We start from the raw sequence: 18867 nt of genomic DNA on the forward strand, positions 1-18867 counted from the left end.
TTTAACATAAAGTTTAAGTGGAGGATTGAAATTCTTGAAACTTTATAGAGCACGTGGTTCTTCGTGTCAACTTCGGGTGTAAGAAAGACGTCCTTCTATTTACGACATAAGGTAAACTTCTTTTAAGTCTTATGGTTCACGGTCAGTGTCTGTCTTCAGATACTTCGCTTGCTTGGACAGTTTTCATGGCGCTAACAGACATGTCCGTCTTTCTTCCTGTTTTCTTCCTACCATACATATTTCAATAAAATTAATTCTCATTATGCATTCCAGGAAGTAATATATATGCGAGGAAAATAGAAAAAATAGGAACGTTTGCCATTTTGGCTCAAACTTAAATTTATGATCAAACCCAATTTTAAATCATATTTGTTCCAAGTTACTTGTCGTCGTGCAATTAAGGAGGATGAGTCGACAACCGGTAATCTATAGTGATTTTATTATTGCTAATAAGTCTGTAGCATAATTATGCCCATTACTTTTCAACATAATATATTATATCCAATGTTCAATTTCTGTTTAATAATAAATCAGTGTAATAATAAATTCCATTTTTTTTTTTTAAATTTAACGAAATTTATTTTCTCTAAAATAAGATATATAATTTGAATTAAACAATAGCCATTATTTTAATGTAATTATTATTATACAATGTAAATATTAATTGATTAAAATAAGAAAATATAAACTATTAATCTATGTTTCCCAGATTTAAATTCAATACTTAAATAAAAGTCGAGTTACTTATGGCGCAAAAGAAGAGTGGTGATGACGAAGAAATTTAAGAAGTAGACAGAGACGAAGGTTGCAGACGTAAAGCATAAACAGTCGAGGTGCGATTTGACGCACGCTCGGGCCATCCAAGGCACATCTCGCTCGCTGAACGTACGCTTTAAGAATCCCGAAGAAGCGACCAGCCCGATGGCTGGAATCTGTAAATCTGTCATTGCAGCCATATTCGTGTGGCTGGTACCGCAGGATATGAACTTCTGCTCGTCGTATATGCCACCATCGTACGAGACTCTAGATCTACACGCTTCTCTTCTTTTGAGAGCTTTGCACCGAAACGGAAGCTTCTCCCTATCTCTCGAAATAACAAATATTCTTTTTGTCTTCACGAATTTTTTTTTTACTTATATATATATATATATATATATATATATATAATAACAAAACAGAAAAGTTTTCTTTTTCAATTTTCTTCATTTGCTATAAGATTTTGAAGAATTTTCCGATTATAATTAATTTAAATTTTTTTCATTTAACGCATTTAAATTAATTTTCACTTTTATTATAAAAAATAATTAAATGAAACTTAATTAGTACGTAGAAGAAAAGTTGTACCGTTGAATTGTTCATTCATCCACACTTTTCAGAGTTTTAATCTATTTTTCTTTTTTTTTTTTGAGCGACCAATGAATGCTCGAGAGTGGAGTGCGGTTCTTGTCGAAGGTATAAAAACCCTTTGGTTGTATCAAACTGCATGGAAACTATAAAAGCTCCTGGCAGTCGCTGCACGTATACGCAGTATTCCCTCTGGTAGCTAGCGATGACGGATTCATGGCTCGTGGGATAACGCAAGACCTCACCCCAAGATGTTTCGGTTTACGGATGCACGCTCTTCCTTGCTTTTTCTTCCTATTTCTCACCTTTTTTTCTTCTATCCACTGAGCGATTCATTTGTCGGTCTTTGATCCGTAACCAACAAGCTACTACCGGAAAATTAGCCAAATTTATTTAGTTGCTTTCCTTATCTCGCTATCTGTCATTTTATTCTTCTTATTTCTAATGCTACCTATCATTTCGTCTCCTATTTATAATAGAATTTCATTCATTTCATAACGTTTGGATGATCAAACAAAAAGGTGAAAAATGTATTTCGTTCAAACTCCACCAATTTACTTACTTATTTTTTTTTTTCTTTCAAATAGTATTTTATTAATTTAATAATTAAGAATGATAACATATTGAACATGAATATTGAATATTGGAAAGCTATAATTTTTTTTCTAGATATATGTATCTTTTTTAATATCCATTTCTTATAAGTTTTATTCATTTAAGAAATATTTTTTATTTTTTTTTTTTTAGGCAAAGTGATAATTAAATTTATCAAACGATGAATCATTGTCATAATCGTAATTGAATTCATCAATCATCAATTGGAATACGATTATCGGAGAAGACCGATTTCTTCATATCAGTTTGAAAAACAAATCTGCAACGATGAGATTAATTCCAGAAGTGGAGAAAAATGCCACCAGCAGCGCAGTGTCACCTAACCCTGCCAGGGGTTAACTTCTATAGAGCTAGTACCTACGAGGAAGATGAAAGAATAAGCGAAGGATAGGCCGACGGCCGCTTTTTATTACCGGCGCCGTCACGCGTCACCGATAAGCGCGGTCTTTCTGTAGCCGAAAAGTCTATGCTTGCACCGGTTCTTCCGAAACACCGAGATTTCTTCTTTTCTTCTTTACTTTTGCTCCTCGTATCCCCAGTTAAAAGAAAGTTCTATTTCTTTTACGAACGCGCGCTAAGAATCTTAAAACTTTGTCCAACTATCCTACAAGAACATGTTAAAAGTATAATAATTATCTTTATCTATTTTATTTATTATAAATTAGAAAAGAATATTCAAAATTGATTATTATTCGAATATAATTTAATATTAATATGAAATTGATTGATATATATTGTTTTGAATATTAATTTAAAGAGAAATAATTATATTTTGTTTTTATTCTATTCTAAATTTTTATTTCTATCTTTTTCTTTGCAAAAAACATGCGCAGATTACGAACGACTTTGTTTTGTGAATGCACGAGGGAAGATGTTCACCAAGAGTCATTAAGGATATGCTATACTGTAATATGTTTACACAACGAGCTTCTTCGCGTCGCCATCAATCATGGTGCACGTCGGTCTATCCGTTTTTCTACGCTTAGGAACCGACAAACTGCTACCTCGCTTTGTTGGCATTAGTTTGTCATTTCTAGCAATCTTGATGTCAAAATTATGCACCACGTTCATTTAATGAACGTTTACCAAAATCATTTCGAGCAGCCATTTGGTAAACTTCTTTGACAAATTTTGAATTCAAGAAAAAAAAAAGGATAGTTTATATATATAGAAGGGAATCACAAAAGAGAATATTTGTAAGAGATTGTGAAATAATTATGTGAAAAAATTATGCACCACAATTTAATGAACGTTTACAAAATCATTTTCAGCAGCCATTTGGAAAACTTCTTTGACAAATTTTGAATTCAAAAAAAAAAGAAAAAGAAAGGATAATTTAAGAAAAAGGAGTTATGTATATAGAAGGAAATCACAAGAGAGGATATTCATAAGAGATTGTAAAATAATTATGTGAAAAAATAATGTACCACGTTCATTTTGAGTTCAAAAAAAAAAAAAGAAAGGATAATTTAAGAAAAAGGAGTTATGTATATAGAAGGGAATCACAAAAGAGAATATTTTTAAGAGATTGTGAAATAATTATGTGAAAAAATCATGCACCACAATTTAATGAACGTTTACCAAAATCATTTTGAACAGCCATTTGATAAACTTCTTTGACAAATTTTGAATTCAAAAAAAAAAAAAAAGAAAGGATAATTTAAGAAAAAGGAGTTATGTATATAGAAGGGAATTACAAAAGAGGATATTTTTAAGAGATTGTAAAATAATTATGTGAAAAATTATGCATCATGTTCATTTTGAGTTCAAAAAAAAAAAAAAGAAAGGACAGTTTAAGAAAAAGGAGTTATGTATATAAAAGGGAATCACAACAGAGGATATTTTTAAGAGTGTGAAATAATTATATGAAAAAATTATGCACCACAATTTAATGAACGTTTACAAAATCATTTCCAGCAGCCATTTGGTAAACTTCTTTGATAAATTTTGAATTCAAAAAAAAAAAAAGAAAGGATAAGAAAGGATTTAAGAAAAAGGAATTATGTAGAAAAATTTAAGAAAAGGAATTATATAGAAAGGAATCACAAGAGAGGATATTCATAAGAGATTGTAAAATAATTATGTGAAAAAATTAGGTACCACGTTCAAAAAAAAAAAGAAAGGATAATTTAAGAAAAAGGAGTTATGTATATAGAAGGGAATCACAAGAGAGGATATTCATAAGAGATTGTGAAATGAACTAATTAAAAGTTCTGAATAGTTGGTATTAATATTTTTTTTTCTCATTTTCTTATATAAAGCTCTTATTTTTCTTTTTTTAAATATGTTGTTTAACATAAGCAAGGCAAAAAAGTTTCGAAACACAATGGTACATGATACTTGTCGAATAATTTATTAAGGCACTTAATAGCCGAGTTCTCTCATGGGTTGTCACGGTGCGTTTACTTTCCCGTCTTGGCTCGAGAGCGTTTTAAGCTCGTTTGGCATTTCAGACACCCTGTATAAATAGATGCACTTTGCTCCTACAAAAGGCACTTTCTTTTTCGACTGACTCGCTACGGACCTACGACACTAACCGATTTGTATCACGCAATTTTATCATCGTGAACGCCAGTCGATCTTTATTGTATATATATATATATATATATGTATATATATCTTCACAAGATCCTCCAGTAAATCATTTGTATAATCATTTTTCATAAATCTTATAAATATTCTAAATAATATGAATCATCGAGTTTTATATAAGTATCTTTAAATAAATAGAGAGAGTTTACAACATCATATATAACAATTATTTACTCGGGGATCTTGAATCTCGAGAAATATAATAAACATATATTTCCATACAAACCTGATAAGACACTTACGTTACATACGTGTATAATTTAAATAACTCTATATCCTTAAGGCTAGTTTACATTATATCTTTGATACAAACATTCGAGCGAATGTTTCTTATTTATTTATTTCGTATATCTTATTTAAACGTAACTCGTTAAATTAACTCATATAAATTCATTCATTCTTCAGTGTAAAAACTTATCTTCTATCACCTGACACGTTATTATCACGTTACTTTGGTATCGACGAATCAACGAACGCTCCACTAATTTTCTCCAATTTTAATAACTTTTTGCTTCTTTCTTTCTTTCTTTCTTTCCCCTTCTTCTTCTTCTTTCTTTTTCATCTTCGATTTAATAGATAATTATTTTTATCCACTATTCGAATTACGATCACAACGATTCACAAATTTTACCGTGTCATTCTCTGATTCTCAGGGAGGGAGGATGATCCGAATTACCGTGGCCCGTGATACAATGACGGTCCAGGATGAGAATGATGAGGATAGTGGATGGAATTCATGTGCGCAGTCGGTTGCCCATGGTGTCCCGCGTATGGCCAAGGCCCGGCTGCGGTTGCTCCGTAAAATTGATGATGCTCTTGGCCCGATGATATGCTTGGAATTTGCACTGTGGGTATAGCGTTCACGTAGTTGGACGACAAAACGCTGCCACTTCCTGTCGCGGCCCTCTTCGCCGGATTCTGCATCCCCGGGACAACCGCAACCGGCTCGCACTCGTCCGACTCGCAATCCCGAAAACCTTTCGCGAACGGATTGCTCGCGATCTTCAGCTGCGTGATACGATGATTCTGATAAGCGGTGACGGCGGTGAATCGCGTCTCGGGAAAGGTGAATGTTTTAAAATTCTCGGTCCGTGGATCCGGGGCAGAGCCCGGTGGCGAGGGCGCCACCACTACGTGGCATCGTGGCTGATATCGATGCATCGAATTCAAGATTATCTGTAAACATTGATGAATCGAATTGAAACGAATTTATTAGCTACTAGTTAACCTAAAATTTTTCTCTTTCGCAAGAAATCATGCGATTATAGCGATATGTGTATAATCGGGATAATAATAAAAAAATAATAATAATAAGTAATAATAAAAAGAGAAAAAGAGAAGAGGAAAAGGGAAGAGAGGAGAGAGACGAATTTATTAGTTACTAGATTTGTTAACCTAAGATTTTCTCTTTCGCAAGAAATCATGCGATTATAGCGATATGTGTATAATCGGGATAATAATAAAATAATAATAATAATAAATAATAATAAAAAGAGAAAAAGAGAAGAGGAAAAAGGAAGAAAAGAGAGAGACAAATTTATTAGTTACTAGTTAACCTAAGATTTTCTCTTTCGCAAGAAATCATACGATTATAGCGATATATGTACAATCGAAATAATAATAAAAAAATAATAATAATAAGTAATAATAAAAAGAGAAAAAGAGAAGAGAAAAAGAAGAGAGAGAAGAGAGACGAATTTATTAGTTATTAGTTAACCTAAGATTTTTCTCTTTCGCAAGAAATCATAATGCATGCGATTATAGCGATATATGTGTAATCGGGATAATAAAAGGAAGAGAAAAAGAGAAGAGGAAAGGGGGGAGGGGGGAGGAGGGCGAAAAAAGAGAGGAAAAAAAAAGAAAGGCACACGTGAGGATCTTCCTTCTCTGAGAGAGGAAGGACTACCGCAGGGGGGCGGTCACAATGTTTGACAGCCACAAGAGACTCGGTGACTAATTAGTGTAAAAACTAACCCCCCCCGATTTTCTTCAGCAATCCGACACCCTCGTCCTTCCTCTTGCACACACTTACCGCGGCATATGCTAGGGCATGTGTTTCTTTGAATACACGGAAAAAGGAGTGCTGGATGTGAGGGGGAGGGGGAGGTAGAAAGAGAGAAAGAAGAGTCATCCTCACGATGCGTACGGTGTGTGTGGCCTAACCTAAAATCTCTTTGGACGATTGCGATTTTTCCTCCTTTTTTCTTTTGTTTTTTTTTTCCTCTTCTTTCTTTCTTTTCTACTTTTTATTCATTAATATCATTCGATCACGTTTCATTTCTTAAATATTTTTAAATTTCATTATTCTTAAATATATATCTCTTTTTTTTCTTCTTGTTAAAAAGCGATAACATTCGAACAGTTATGTTCATTCGCTTTGAAAATACGAAACCGCCAATTAAGAGAGTGAAATCGTTAAGCGTTTCAACGCTGAATTCCAATTTTTTTTTTTTTTTTTTTTTTTTTTTTTTATAAAACCCGGTGGTACGCGTTTTCGAGCGCAATTAAGGGAACAAACTGTTCCATAGCGCGTGAAAGGGATCCCTCTTTCCTCTACGAGTCAAAATTTTTTCCGCGCGGAAAGCAATAAATTTTCGTGTGGAACGCGAGCTGCAAAGTTTTTCGTATTTTGACAGTGCGCGGTGTTCAAAATAAAATCCATCCGATCAAAACAATCTCGTGTTTATCTCGTATTTATCTTCTTTTGTCGAATAATTTATGTGTGAAATTTCTATTCTTTTTTTTTTTTTTTTTTCTATAAAAATTATTAAACTCTAAGTAAATAATATAAATCGAATTTTCGAATAAATCTGTTCGTTAAAATTTATCGATTTATTGATTCGCGTTTAGAATAATCCACGATACACCACATCCATCGTGTCACCACATGCTCGTGCAAATTTTGAAATAAATGTATCATGATCAAGAGCAACCAAATTGATATCAATCCCGAGAGGATAAATCGCGACATCTCGTTCAACAACGAGAATCGAACTGTTTTGCGCACCGTCCTTTCACCGATCAACAACTTGACTGAATCGATCGATGATGAATTCATTAATCAGCATGCCAATACCGATTCACCGCACGCCGAATCATTTTACTTGCAACACTTGCCTGACACGTATGAATTTGGCACGAATACATAGGAACGATTATTTTTGGCGCAGCACTGCAGGTGCATTAGGACACAATGAAGAGGAACGAGAGTTAAGAAGAAGAGTCTTCCCCGAGTCTTCGACATTACAGTGTAAAAAAAAAAAAGAATGATAAGAAAAATTTATTTTTCATTTTTCCATACTCTGCATATATCTATCTATTTTGTAACGTACGAGTAAATTTTTCATTCGAATTTTTAATTCGAAATTCGAAATTTTTAATTCGATTCGATTCGATGAATAATATAAATTTAATTACCAATAAAAACTTTTGAAACGTACGAGAAATTGCGATGACGAGTTTCAAATTTTTCTATTCGAAATAATTCGATTCGATTCGATAAATAATATAAAAAATATAATTTTTGAAACGTACGAGTAAATTTTTCCATTCGAAATAATTCGACTCGATTCGATGAATAGAATTATATAAATTTAATTACCGATAAAAAACGTAACTTTTGAAACGTACGAGAAACTACGATGACGAGTTTCAAATTTTTCTATTGGAAATAATTCGATTCGATTCGATGAATAATATAAATTTGGTTACCGATAAAAAAAACTTTACAAAGTTTTACATTTTCCCGTATGGCATATTTATAAATTTCCCGTGGTATCGCGGAGTGAAAAATTCTTCCACGCTGGCAATCCTTTTCGAAAGTCGTAAACACGTCGAAATCGTTTCGCCGTCTTTTTCCCAGGCTTCTACGAGGTTTAGTTTATATTACATATGTTTACGTTACTTTACGGTGCGGTATAGTTTCCATTGGCGTTCTTCGTGGCGACAGGAGAACAGGATTAATAAGGCGCGGACAAGAGAAGATCTAAAGAGTATACAAAGTGAGAGGTGTGCTCGGTGTAGAAATACGACTAAAGCTAATGATAGACTTCTGATATTAGCGATCGCAACTTTAAACAGTCTACCAGTGCACGCAGATACGTGGGAATCAATGAAACAACCGATTTGTCGAATCGACTTCCCCTTGATCGTGATTTTATTCCTGAAATTATATCCATTTATCACGGGAAGGATTCTGAAGGAAGTACGGAGTCAATGACTCGTTGGCCACGCGATAATGTTCCATCTGCCAACAAGGCATAAATCTGAGGAACGTGTTAAAACAATTATTGCTACTAATTACTCGTAAGACTATAATAGCTTCTAATGGAACCATATCTCATTGTCGTACTTTGTAATCGGTATATCGTTCATTCAACATTAATTTTTTTTCTTCGTTCAACGTTCATTCGATCGCGAATACTTTTTTTCCTCGCTCGATTCGAACGTGTTCGAAAAAAACTGCGTATATATATATATATATATATATATATATATATATATCAAAAAAACGAATCATTTTACGATTATTTAAGGGGGATGGAAGAGAAGGAAGGACGAGACATTAAAAGACGAATTATCTCATAAAAATTAACAACGTGTAGGTTCCACCGTTGTAATTGCTCGCGGTAGGCAGGCTCGTATCTCAGGTCAATTAAGGCGAACTCGTCCGTAAACGACAAACACATGGAACGCGATACCGCCGTGAAAACTTCTCTCGCTGTCCCTCGTTCTATTTTATTACCCAGGTGTTTCTTCATTTTTAACGCGTTAAAAACCATTGTTTCAAATCGATTTCTAGATCGATTTTAATATTTTAGAAACATTTCCATAACATTTCTCGACGAAATTTGACGTTTTAAAAAAAAAAAAAATATCGTAATCGTGTTTATTAAATCATCAACTTACGTGCCCGTTGTCGTCGAGCTGATTGTTGGTGAGTTTCAACTTATCGAAGGAGACCGGTTGCTTCATCCAGTGAGCTCCGCTCGCGGGGCTGTCGGGGTGTACGTGAATTCTCGGGGGCGAGACCGGATCGGCTCGGCCGGCAACCACCCAAGCGCTGCTATGAAAAGCGTATCTGTACCTCTTGTCGTCGCAGGGTACGAAATCCATGACGAGGAGGTAATCGGTGGCGGGATCCAATCCGAAGAATCGACACTGCAAGTATTAAATATTTATACATTTATATATACATATTATGGAAGCAGACTTTTATTCTTATAATACGCTCTTCATAAAATGCCACTGACGATCATAATACGTATAACGAGCGACTCGAGTTATTCTTTATCGACTATCTTTCTCTCGAGACGTAGTAGCATCGGTATTTTGTTTTTATCGTTTGTTTCCTCGCAATACCATTATTGACATTTATTATTATTATTATATTCCGTAACGTTATTTGAGTTCCAAAGTGTAATTAAATGCGAGCGTGTTTAGAAGTTATAAATATCCCGTTTCGAGGAAAGTTTTTTTTTTTTTTTTTCAATAAACACCGAGGTCGATCTGCAATGATCTTTCTCGCAGTGCCGTGCACATTTTTCGCTCGGGGAAAGGATTAATACCTGGAAAGTAGGAAACATCCTTCTTCCAGCTTTGGTGACGATCATTTCCGTCCCCAATTGATGAAACTCTTCCCAAAGTGGTTTCGCTTCGAGGGCGGCCCCGGCGCCTACAAGGGCGGGGTGAAGAGGCCTCTTCGAGCAAATCTCCTCCGACGAATTCGCGCCGTTCTCGGTCGGATGATGATCGCCGTGATGATGATTGTTGTTGTTGCTATCGTTGCGCTGGGACTCGACGGCGGCCGACGAGGAGACGGGAGTGGAATTCGTAGGTTGGGCAGTCAACGATCCCTTCGACAGATTCGGGCTGCGGGATCGCTTCACCCTTCCCGCCGATTGTAAACATGCTAAATAAACGATGATAACGATTAATTAAAGGGGAGGGGAAGGGGGAAATTTCAAAGGAACGCGCATAATGAAACTACCTTCCATTTGTTGCATCGGAGACGGTAAATTCGTCACGGGTTGACCGTGCTGGCTCTGATGATGAGAGATCCATTGTTGATAACAACAATCAGCGGTGATATCGTGTCGTTGATCATATTGCTGTTGCATCTTTTTATATTCTCGAGTCGCATCAATGAAATGATTGTCCGTTTATTTTAATAATTATTTTAATAATTTTTAATAATTATTATTAATAAACTTATTTACTTATTTATTTACTCGAAATCGAGAACTTTTACTTTAATATAATAAAAATTTAAAAATTTATATATATTTTCGGAGATTTTTATTTAGAAGAAAAAAAAAAAAAAAGAAAGAAACTTCCTCTTCTTGATCTTGATCGCGCACAATTTTGATCACTACTCGACGAGTAACAAAAAACTTTCACAAAAGCACAACAAAACGTTTCAAGCACTTGTACAATCTTTTTTCATTTTTTTCCTCGACCAAGGCACTGTTTTCCTTCCTGGGGAGGAGGGGGGCGGAACTAAACTCTTCGACTCGCATAAAACAATCGGGCGCGCGAAAATACCGCAAGAGATGCAAAACCGTTTGTCTTTGTACTTGAAACACCGAGGAGTGGCAAAAAAAAAAAAAAAAAAAAAAAAAGGAAAGAAAAGGAAATCGGCGAACGGAGATTCGTAGAATGCTTATCTTTCGTGACCGCTCATTAAGCGTTTCAAGGCAATCAGCGAGGTTCGAGATCCTGGGCGAATATCAGAGGTTGCTCGACATCTCACGACGGGATCTCACACCTCTCGTCAACAGGGCTTGTCCTCACCTCGAGATCCGGACGCTGACAAGGCTTAAAGCCGCGGCGAGAAACGCGGGGCATCGGATGAATCAGAAAGAACTCCCCCGAGTCGACTACATCTCGTGGCTTATCATCGGTACATCACTCTCCGATCTGTACGCGCTCCCTCTCTCCCCCCCCCCCTCTCTCTCTCTTTTTCACAGAAATCTCCTCCTCCACATTCTGCCGGTCTTCCACTCCACAAAGTGGTGAAACCTCGATCGAGGAACCTCGCTAGAGGAGGAGGAGGAGGAGGAGGAGGAGGAAGGATCGGAAGGAAGGGAAAGTTTTTACGAGGGAGGAGGGGTCTCCCGAAGATCCTCCTCCACGCGGACACCCACGCTAGAACCGACTCGCGTTCACGGGATGGTACACGAGTACATCCTCTTCCTCCGAATCCCGTGCCAAAAGGCGGAGTCTTCGTGGACGGGGACGAAACACACGGGGGTAGAACGTAGCGCACCGTTCCTCAGGGGCGAGGCACGGATCTCGCGTACCTTGTGGCTACGTGTTGCTTCACAGAGTTCATTTGGAATAACGTGCCCGATGATCCCGTACACCGATAATGAAAAGAAAAAGTGTTAAGTGTTCCCTTTCAGTCAGAGCAAACGTTCAGAATTTAATTTAATCGATCTACAATTCGATCTCTATAATTTTCATCGTTTTCATTGATTCGATTGATTTTACTACGTAATCTTTGAGTTAAAGTTTGTTGTATTTTTTTAAAGTTAATCTTGAGAGAAAACTTAAGAATTAAGAATTTATCGGAAAAATTTTATTCCTTGATAATTGAAAATTTTCTTTTTTTTTTTTTCAATACATAGTTTCTAAGAGAATGTCATTAAGTACAAACTGTTTTGAAATTATTATATTTTTAATTCTTGTAATCGATAAGTGTGTATATATGTATATATAGTTCTGTTATTTATTTTAAGATAACGTTTTAATTCTATTATTAATTTTAAAAGATAAATATTCATTTAAGAATCTATTTTAAAGATTTTTTTATGTTTATATTTTATACGTAATAATGTCAATTATATACGAAATTTCGAATATTATTCTTATATTCGATCGAGAAGTTCGAATCTAGATTATATATATATATACATGTATTTGTTATTTTGACATTATACTAAACTCGTAAACCGATCTAATCGTAAATTGTTAAAATATCGAAAGAATACGAAAAAATAATTAAATAGTGTATTTCGTTGAAAATGGATAAAATTGTACAATTAAATATGAATTTTATTCGATATTATTCGCAACATTATTAATAGTACCAATAGGATTTTAAATATATATATATATATATTGTATTAAATATATGTACAAAAAGTTAGGTGAAAAAAATTAAAGATTAGGATGATTCTATTTAAGTATGAATATGTATATCAAAGGCTCAATCGATAGATATATGTTAGAATATGAATGAGAACAAAAAATGGTGAATGAATGTTTTTTTCGTGAATTTTATTTATAAGATAGAAATTAATGTACAAGTACAAGGGAGGCAGACATGATAGGTGTTTGTTGCGCTGATTTTTACAGAACAGTAATCTTATAATGATTTCTTCTTATATACGATTCGTACCTGTGACATCACTGAAAAATAGTTTTCTATGATCTACATACATGATACACGAGAAAAAAACGTGTCAAGAGAATGAACAAGATTGATAACAAAATATAAATATATATGTGCATGAAATTAGTGAAATTATTCTCAAAAAAGGGACCGTTAATGTTTATAGGGGATCGTTTTATGATAAAATCCTTACAAATCGGGGTTTCTTCTTATATTCCTTGTTTTTTTGAATCTTATGTATACATACATATGCATAACTTTGCTACTTGCATTATACACATTTACAGCCTATTCTTAAATTAGCTCTATAATTTCCTCCCAGAAATTAGTAACCACGATGACATCATGAAGAATCCAGTGAAACTTCACGAATACAATACTTTTATATATGTCGTAAATTTATTCTGGCATACAGGGTATAAGTAAAGAATATATATATATACATAATTATATTGCATATATAAATATTATATACATATATTCTTTCATAAGTCTTTTATCTTTTATTTTCTTTTCTTGTTTTTTAAAAATATTCATTGAAATTGATTTCCACTGAACAGCTAAAACATTCTGTATTTTTTTTTTTTTTTTGCGGTTTATAAAAATTTAATTACAAAAGCACATTCTACAAAAACGGTCTCTTTACGAAAGTCGTATCTGTATGTCACTTACAAATTTTGTGCAATTTACAGAATAAATGTAATAAAGCCAAATTTACGTATCACATTTAAAATATTCGTCAAAAACCACTATATTCGATATTATGTATATATTAATAATCTCATTGATAAGGTAAGTATGCATGCCATCAAAGCAAGGAATGGCATAATAAAATTGCCTCTTAAATTGTATCAATTGTACCATGCCATATTCTTTAATCAGTGATATCGCAAATGATCTCTAAATTGTTTATTCTACAAAAACATCGAGGAAAATATATTAAGCAAAGAATCAAGAATGAACGTGCCAGGAAGTCTCCTTACAGTTTGGAATAATATATTCTTCTAATAGAATTTCATAATAGCTGTGACGAATTTCTAGTCTATAATCTTGAGTAACTGAATTTATTTTAATTTCTTTATAGACACTCATTTAATAACTTCTTTTTTCTTTTGGTTTAAACTGTTCTATTAATGAACTTTTTTTTTTTTTGCTTAGCAAACTATGCCCCTCCAGATTTTTTTTCTCTTTTTTCTTTTTTACTTAAAATGTGATCGTTAATGTATGAGCGGAATACAAGAATAAATTCGAAAATAATATGGTAATAGCGTTGATAATAGTAATAGCGATACTAGGAGAAATAATAACAATAACATCTTTTCTCTTACAGGAAATTAATGTCTTAAAAGACTATGGGTTTTAAGGGAGTTATTTTAAAGTTCTAAACATTGCATTCAAAAAAAAAAAAAAAAAGATGAGAAACAAATCTAAGGATTTCACTTCTTCTTGCTTTTGTTATTTCCACCACCTCGCGGAGGTGTCACTGGTCTATTTGCGTTCAAGCCTCCATACGTTAATTTCTTCTTGTCGGCTGGTTTTAGAATTTGGAAACTACACATTAGAGTTTCATCTACGGACATCATAGCTCCAGCATTATCGAACTCGCCACAATAATTTGGTGCCGAAAACAAGGTAACTAACTGTCTCTTTGCGAAAAATTCATAACCATCTTCTACTACCTAAAATTTTTTTTTTCAATTTTTCAATTTTTCAATTTTTTAATTAGTAGATTACAAAATTATAAATATCATTTATAAATTACTAATATCTCATGAAATTGAATAATTAGATTTAAAAAATAAGATTTTAATAAATAATATATTAAAATTAAAAATATTATATATTACAAGTACCTGATGGGCACGACATATGAGGTCAAAATCATGTTTATGTAAAAATTTGGCAACGACTTCAGCTCCAAATGTAAACGATACGCCACGATCATTTTCTCCCCAACCCATTGTATCTTTGTCTGGATCAGACCATAATAAATCACATAATAAGCCTTGATCAGGTACATCTGTTGGTCGCATGATACGTCTGATCTGTTCCATATTTTGTAGATCTGGACTAAGGCCACCATGGCAACAAAATATTTTTTCATCAACTATTGCTGCGACGGGTAAACAATTGAAACAATCCGTAAATGTTTTCCATAATTTAATGTTATAACGTCGTTTACCTAAGTAAATATTAGATTATGTAAACATTAATATTTATATATTTCAAAATAATAAATTACATTTAAATGTATTTTCTTACATTCATCGTAAAATCCATATATCCTATTAATGGATGCACATTCATGATTTCCACGAAGTAAGAAAAAGTTTTCAGGATATTTGATTTTATAGGCAAGAAGGAGACAAATTGTCTCTAAAGACTGTTTTCCTCTATCAACATAATCTCCTAGAAATAGATAGTTACTTTCTGGTGGAAATCCACCATATTCAAATAGTCGTAATAAATCATAATATTGACCATGAATATCACCTTAAAAATAATTTTAAATATTTATATTATAATTAAACAAAAACATAATATTTAAATTATAAAACAAAATTAAAATTTACCACATATTTTAAGTGGTGCTTCAAGTTCTAACAGAATAGGTTGCGATAGAAAAATTTCACGTGACTTCAAGCAGAGTCCTTTTATTTCTCCTTCTGTCAATTGAACATTTTTTCCTGGCCTGGCTCCACGCACTAAAAGATTAAAGTTTCTTTGCTTTGATTTTATTATTAATTATTTTATTATTAATTTATTCTTTAATTCCATCAGTTGAAACATATAAACAAATATTAAAATTTAAAATAATACTTAATTTAAGCAATAATAATTAATATACTATTAAAAATATAATTTTTTAAAAAAGAAATAAATAATAGTTACTACATTAAATATCTAATGTATGTATTCGTTTACTTGTTTATAATAAGGAATTAAATTTTTTTTTTATAACGGTAATATTGAAAATTTTAAAACAAATTTTTCAGTAGATAATTTCATTTATTAATATATTTTGAAAATATATATAAACAATAAACAATACAAAAAAAGAGAGACAATATTAAAAACGTCGAGATACATGGCAGTAATCGTGTAAAATGCTGACAAAAATGTTCGAAAATTAATAACTTCTATTACACAGTGTTAATCTTATTTTATGTAAACAAGCAACTGTTACTTCATTTAGAATATTTCAAATCGGTTATATTTAAAGAAAATTGCGTAATCGATCAAAGAAAACAGATAAGTAGAAGAAGATAAAAAATAGTTTAAAAAAAATAAAAAACATAGTATCTTCGAAAAAATATTCATCCGAGTTGTAAAATATATGTATGGAAAAAGTATAACAAAGGGTGACGCGGGCGACAGTTTGTCTCATTACACCCCCCCTCAAGGAGGGCAAATAAGTAGCTTTACCTTCCAAGAGCCGAGCTATGATGTTGTCAATATTAAGTTTATCAGATTCAGCCATCGGGCCGTGGTTTTGTGCGCGTCCCGGGCTTTACACGGAGTACCTTCTTTTAGGGATGACCTTTGATTTTCGTGGATTTCACTACTGTGGCACACAGCACTCAATTGCATTCGCGGTTTCGGACAATGTACCCGCAATGGCCGCCCGGACAACCGCGCACTCCACTCCCTTTTACCCCCTCTACAAGTTCGAGCTCTTCTTATTCGATATAATTTCGATCGGTCGATTTATCGAACGTAATACGTACATATTCGTAAATATGTGCACATACTGAATTTGTGAATTTTATAAAAAAAGAAAAATTCATAATTCTGATATTTTCTGATATTAATTAATGAAATTATAATTTTCAATTATAATTGAAATAAAAAATTTATTTCAATTATTAAATAATTTATTTATATAACAATTAGAAATAATTAAATATATTAAAATAATTGTTTCATGTGTGGTTTCAAGTAAACACAAATATAAATGAAACTAAATATAGGGAAATTTTGTGGTAAAATTTATTGTTAAATTCCCCATATCATTTAAAGTTACCTTATTTTTTGAAATATTTATTTTAATAAATTCGTAAACTATACATTTATAAGTAATTTTATTTAAATAAAAAAATCTAAAAATATTTCGACATGTACTTTTTATACAATAGGAAACAGTGATTGTAAATGTCTTAAACATATACCTATGAATTATCATGGAGGTCTATTATACAATATCACGGTTTACTATTAAACAGGTTGAATTGGCGGTATTTATTAAGTGATTGTATAATTTCTTTTTCAAAACTGATAAAAAATGCCAGAAAACGTGGTAAATATAATATTTTGTTTTTTATAATCCCATATCATTGCTATTAGTGTATTAATAAATAAATTTACTATAATTATTTAATTAAAATTTTTCAAATGACGCTATAGGTTATATTGTCGCGTCCATTTAGAAACAAAATAGTATATCGTTCATGTATCTTCATTTCACTTGAAAAATATTTCATTTTTATCAATTAGAAATAATAGAATCTTCGATTATATAATTTTTTATATTTTTATATTTTTAAATCTATAAATTATTTTTTATTAATTTATAGATAAATGGAGATCATGTTGATGTAAAGAGTGCTAATTGTGAAGCTCAAGATAATGATGAAGATAACAATGAAGCAGATGTACATTTTGAGCCAATAATTTCTTTGCCATTAATAGAAGTTTCCAACAATGAGGAAGATGAAGTTGAAATGATAAAAATGTAAATTCTTATCCTTTTATGAATTATTAACATATGTATATATTATATGTTTTATTATATATTTATATTATTTATAGGAGAGCAAAATTATATCGTTATGATTCTTCTAATAATCCAGCAGAATGGAAAGAACGTGGTACTGGAGAAGTAAAATTATTAAGACATAAAACAAAAAATACAGTAAGAGTTGTAATGCGTAGAGATAAAACACTTAAAATTTGTGCTAATCATTTTGTAACTCCTTGGATGGAATTGAAACCTAATTGTGGTAGTGATAGAGCATGGGTATGGAGTGTACTTGCTGATTATGCAGATGAACAACTTAAGCCAGAGCTACTTGCTATAAGATTTGCAAATGCAGAAAGTAAATATATTATTAATGAATAAATATAAATAGAAAACATGATTTTAAATATTAATTATTAATTGGTATTTTTTATTATAGATGCAACTGTTTGGAAAGAAGCATTTGAAAAAGCAAAGAAGATAGTGGGATCTGAATGTGAGATATATGCTGGAAAAAATAATACAGAAGAAAAACATGTTGAGAGTGATAGTGAACCTTCTAGTGATGTAAGTTATAGTGAAAGTACTGATAATGAAGAACAAAATAAATTGGCTGAAGGAGATTTAAAAATTAAAGATAATGAAAAAGTGGAAGCTTCTGAGAAACAAGTAAAAGATGAAGAAAGTATGGACAAAGTGTCTAAAGGACTTGAGCAATTGCAAGTTGAGGATGAGAAAAAATAAAAATAAAATTTACATCTCTGAATTAGAGATGTTATTTATAAGTGCACATTCCAACATAAACATACATCTATGCATATGTTTAATATTTGATCAGTGAATTTAATGTAGGGAAATATTTTAACAACAACGTTAATAGATGAGTTAAACAAATTTTCAATATTTATACAATCGTTATATGTTGTCTGTGATTTCTTAATGAAGAATATTTTAGCATTTATACTATGATGAAGAAGTTAACACATTAAATCTGACAGGAATAAGAAATTAAAAAGTAGAACAACTGTTTAATTCTATATGTTTGAAAATTTACTTGGTTATAATTTTATTAAATTTTTTTAAATATCTTCTATAATATATATTTTTATATATCCATGCGCATTTCATGGAAATTAAAATAATATTAAAATTTGAATGTTTACAGGAGGATATCTGTTTTTAA

The 18867-nt window shown here is 32.2% G+C and overlaps 3 protein-coding genes across 4 annotated transcripts; 1 reads left to right on the plus strand and 2 right to left on the minus strand.

The window, feature by feature from the left end:
- Positions 1-3871: 3871 nt before the first annotated feature.
- On the minus strand, positions 3872-12135 carry LOC122716880 (T-box transcription factor TBX10). Of its 2 annotated transcripts, none has more exons than XR_006347116.1 (5): positions 10541-12135; positions 10119-10462; positions 9460-9711; positions 4794-5727; positions 3872-4491 (listed from the first exon to the last, which is right to left on the minus strand). XR_006347116.1 is itself a non-coding variant. In XM_043940371.1 (5 exons), exons 2-5 carry the CDS (start codon positions 10668-10670, stop codon positions 5224-5226), a joined length of 1230 nt encoding a protein of 409 aa, XP_043796306.1. In that variant the 5' UTR covers positions 10671-11028; positions 11344-12135; the 3' UTR covers positions 3874-5223. The 2 variants fall into 2 exon arrangements, 1 of the variants encoding a protein (XP_043796306.1); XM_043940371.1 differs by having other exon boundaries at positions 3874-5727; positions 10541-11028; positions 11344-12135.
- A 679-nt stretch (positions 12136-12814) lies between these two features.
- Positions 12815-16585, minus strand: LOC122719691 (serine/threonine-protein phosphatase alpha-2 isoform). The gene is made up of 5 exons (XM_043945735.1): positions 16373-16585; positions 15520-15651; positions 15209-15439; positions 14800-15128; positions 12815-14625 (listed from the first exon to the last, which is right to left on the minus strand). Exons 1-5 carry the CDS (start codon positions 16425-16427, stop codon positions 14383-14385), a joined length of 990 nt encoding a protein of 329 aa, XP_043801670.1. The 5' UTR covers positions 16428-16585; the 3' UTR covers positions 12815-14382.
- A 443-nt stretch (positions 16586-17028) lies between these two features.
- LOC122719701 (ran-specific GTPase-activating protein-like) lies at positions 17029-18791 on the plus strand. The gene is made up of 4 exons (XM_043945746.1): positions 17029-17243; positions 17521-17678; positions 17756-18042; positions 18124-18791. The coding sequence occupies exons 1-4, from the start codon at positions 17229-17231 to the stop codon at positions 18426-18428; spliced, it is 765 nt and encodes a 254-aa protein (XP_043801681.1). The 5' UTR covers positions 17029-17228; the 3' UTR covers positions 18429-18791.
- Positions 18792-18867: the final 76 nt, after the last annotated feature.

This window comes from Apis laboriosa, unplaced genomic scaffold (genome assembly GCF_014066325.1).
Source record: "Apis laboriosa isolate Shangri-la unplaced genomic scaffold, ASM1406632v1 scaffold11_cov152, whole genome shotgun sequence".
Classification (NCBI taxonomy): domain Eukaryota; kingdom Metazoa; phylum Arthropoda; class Insecta; order Hymenoptera; family Apidae; genus Apis; species Apis laboriosa.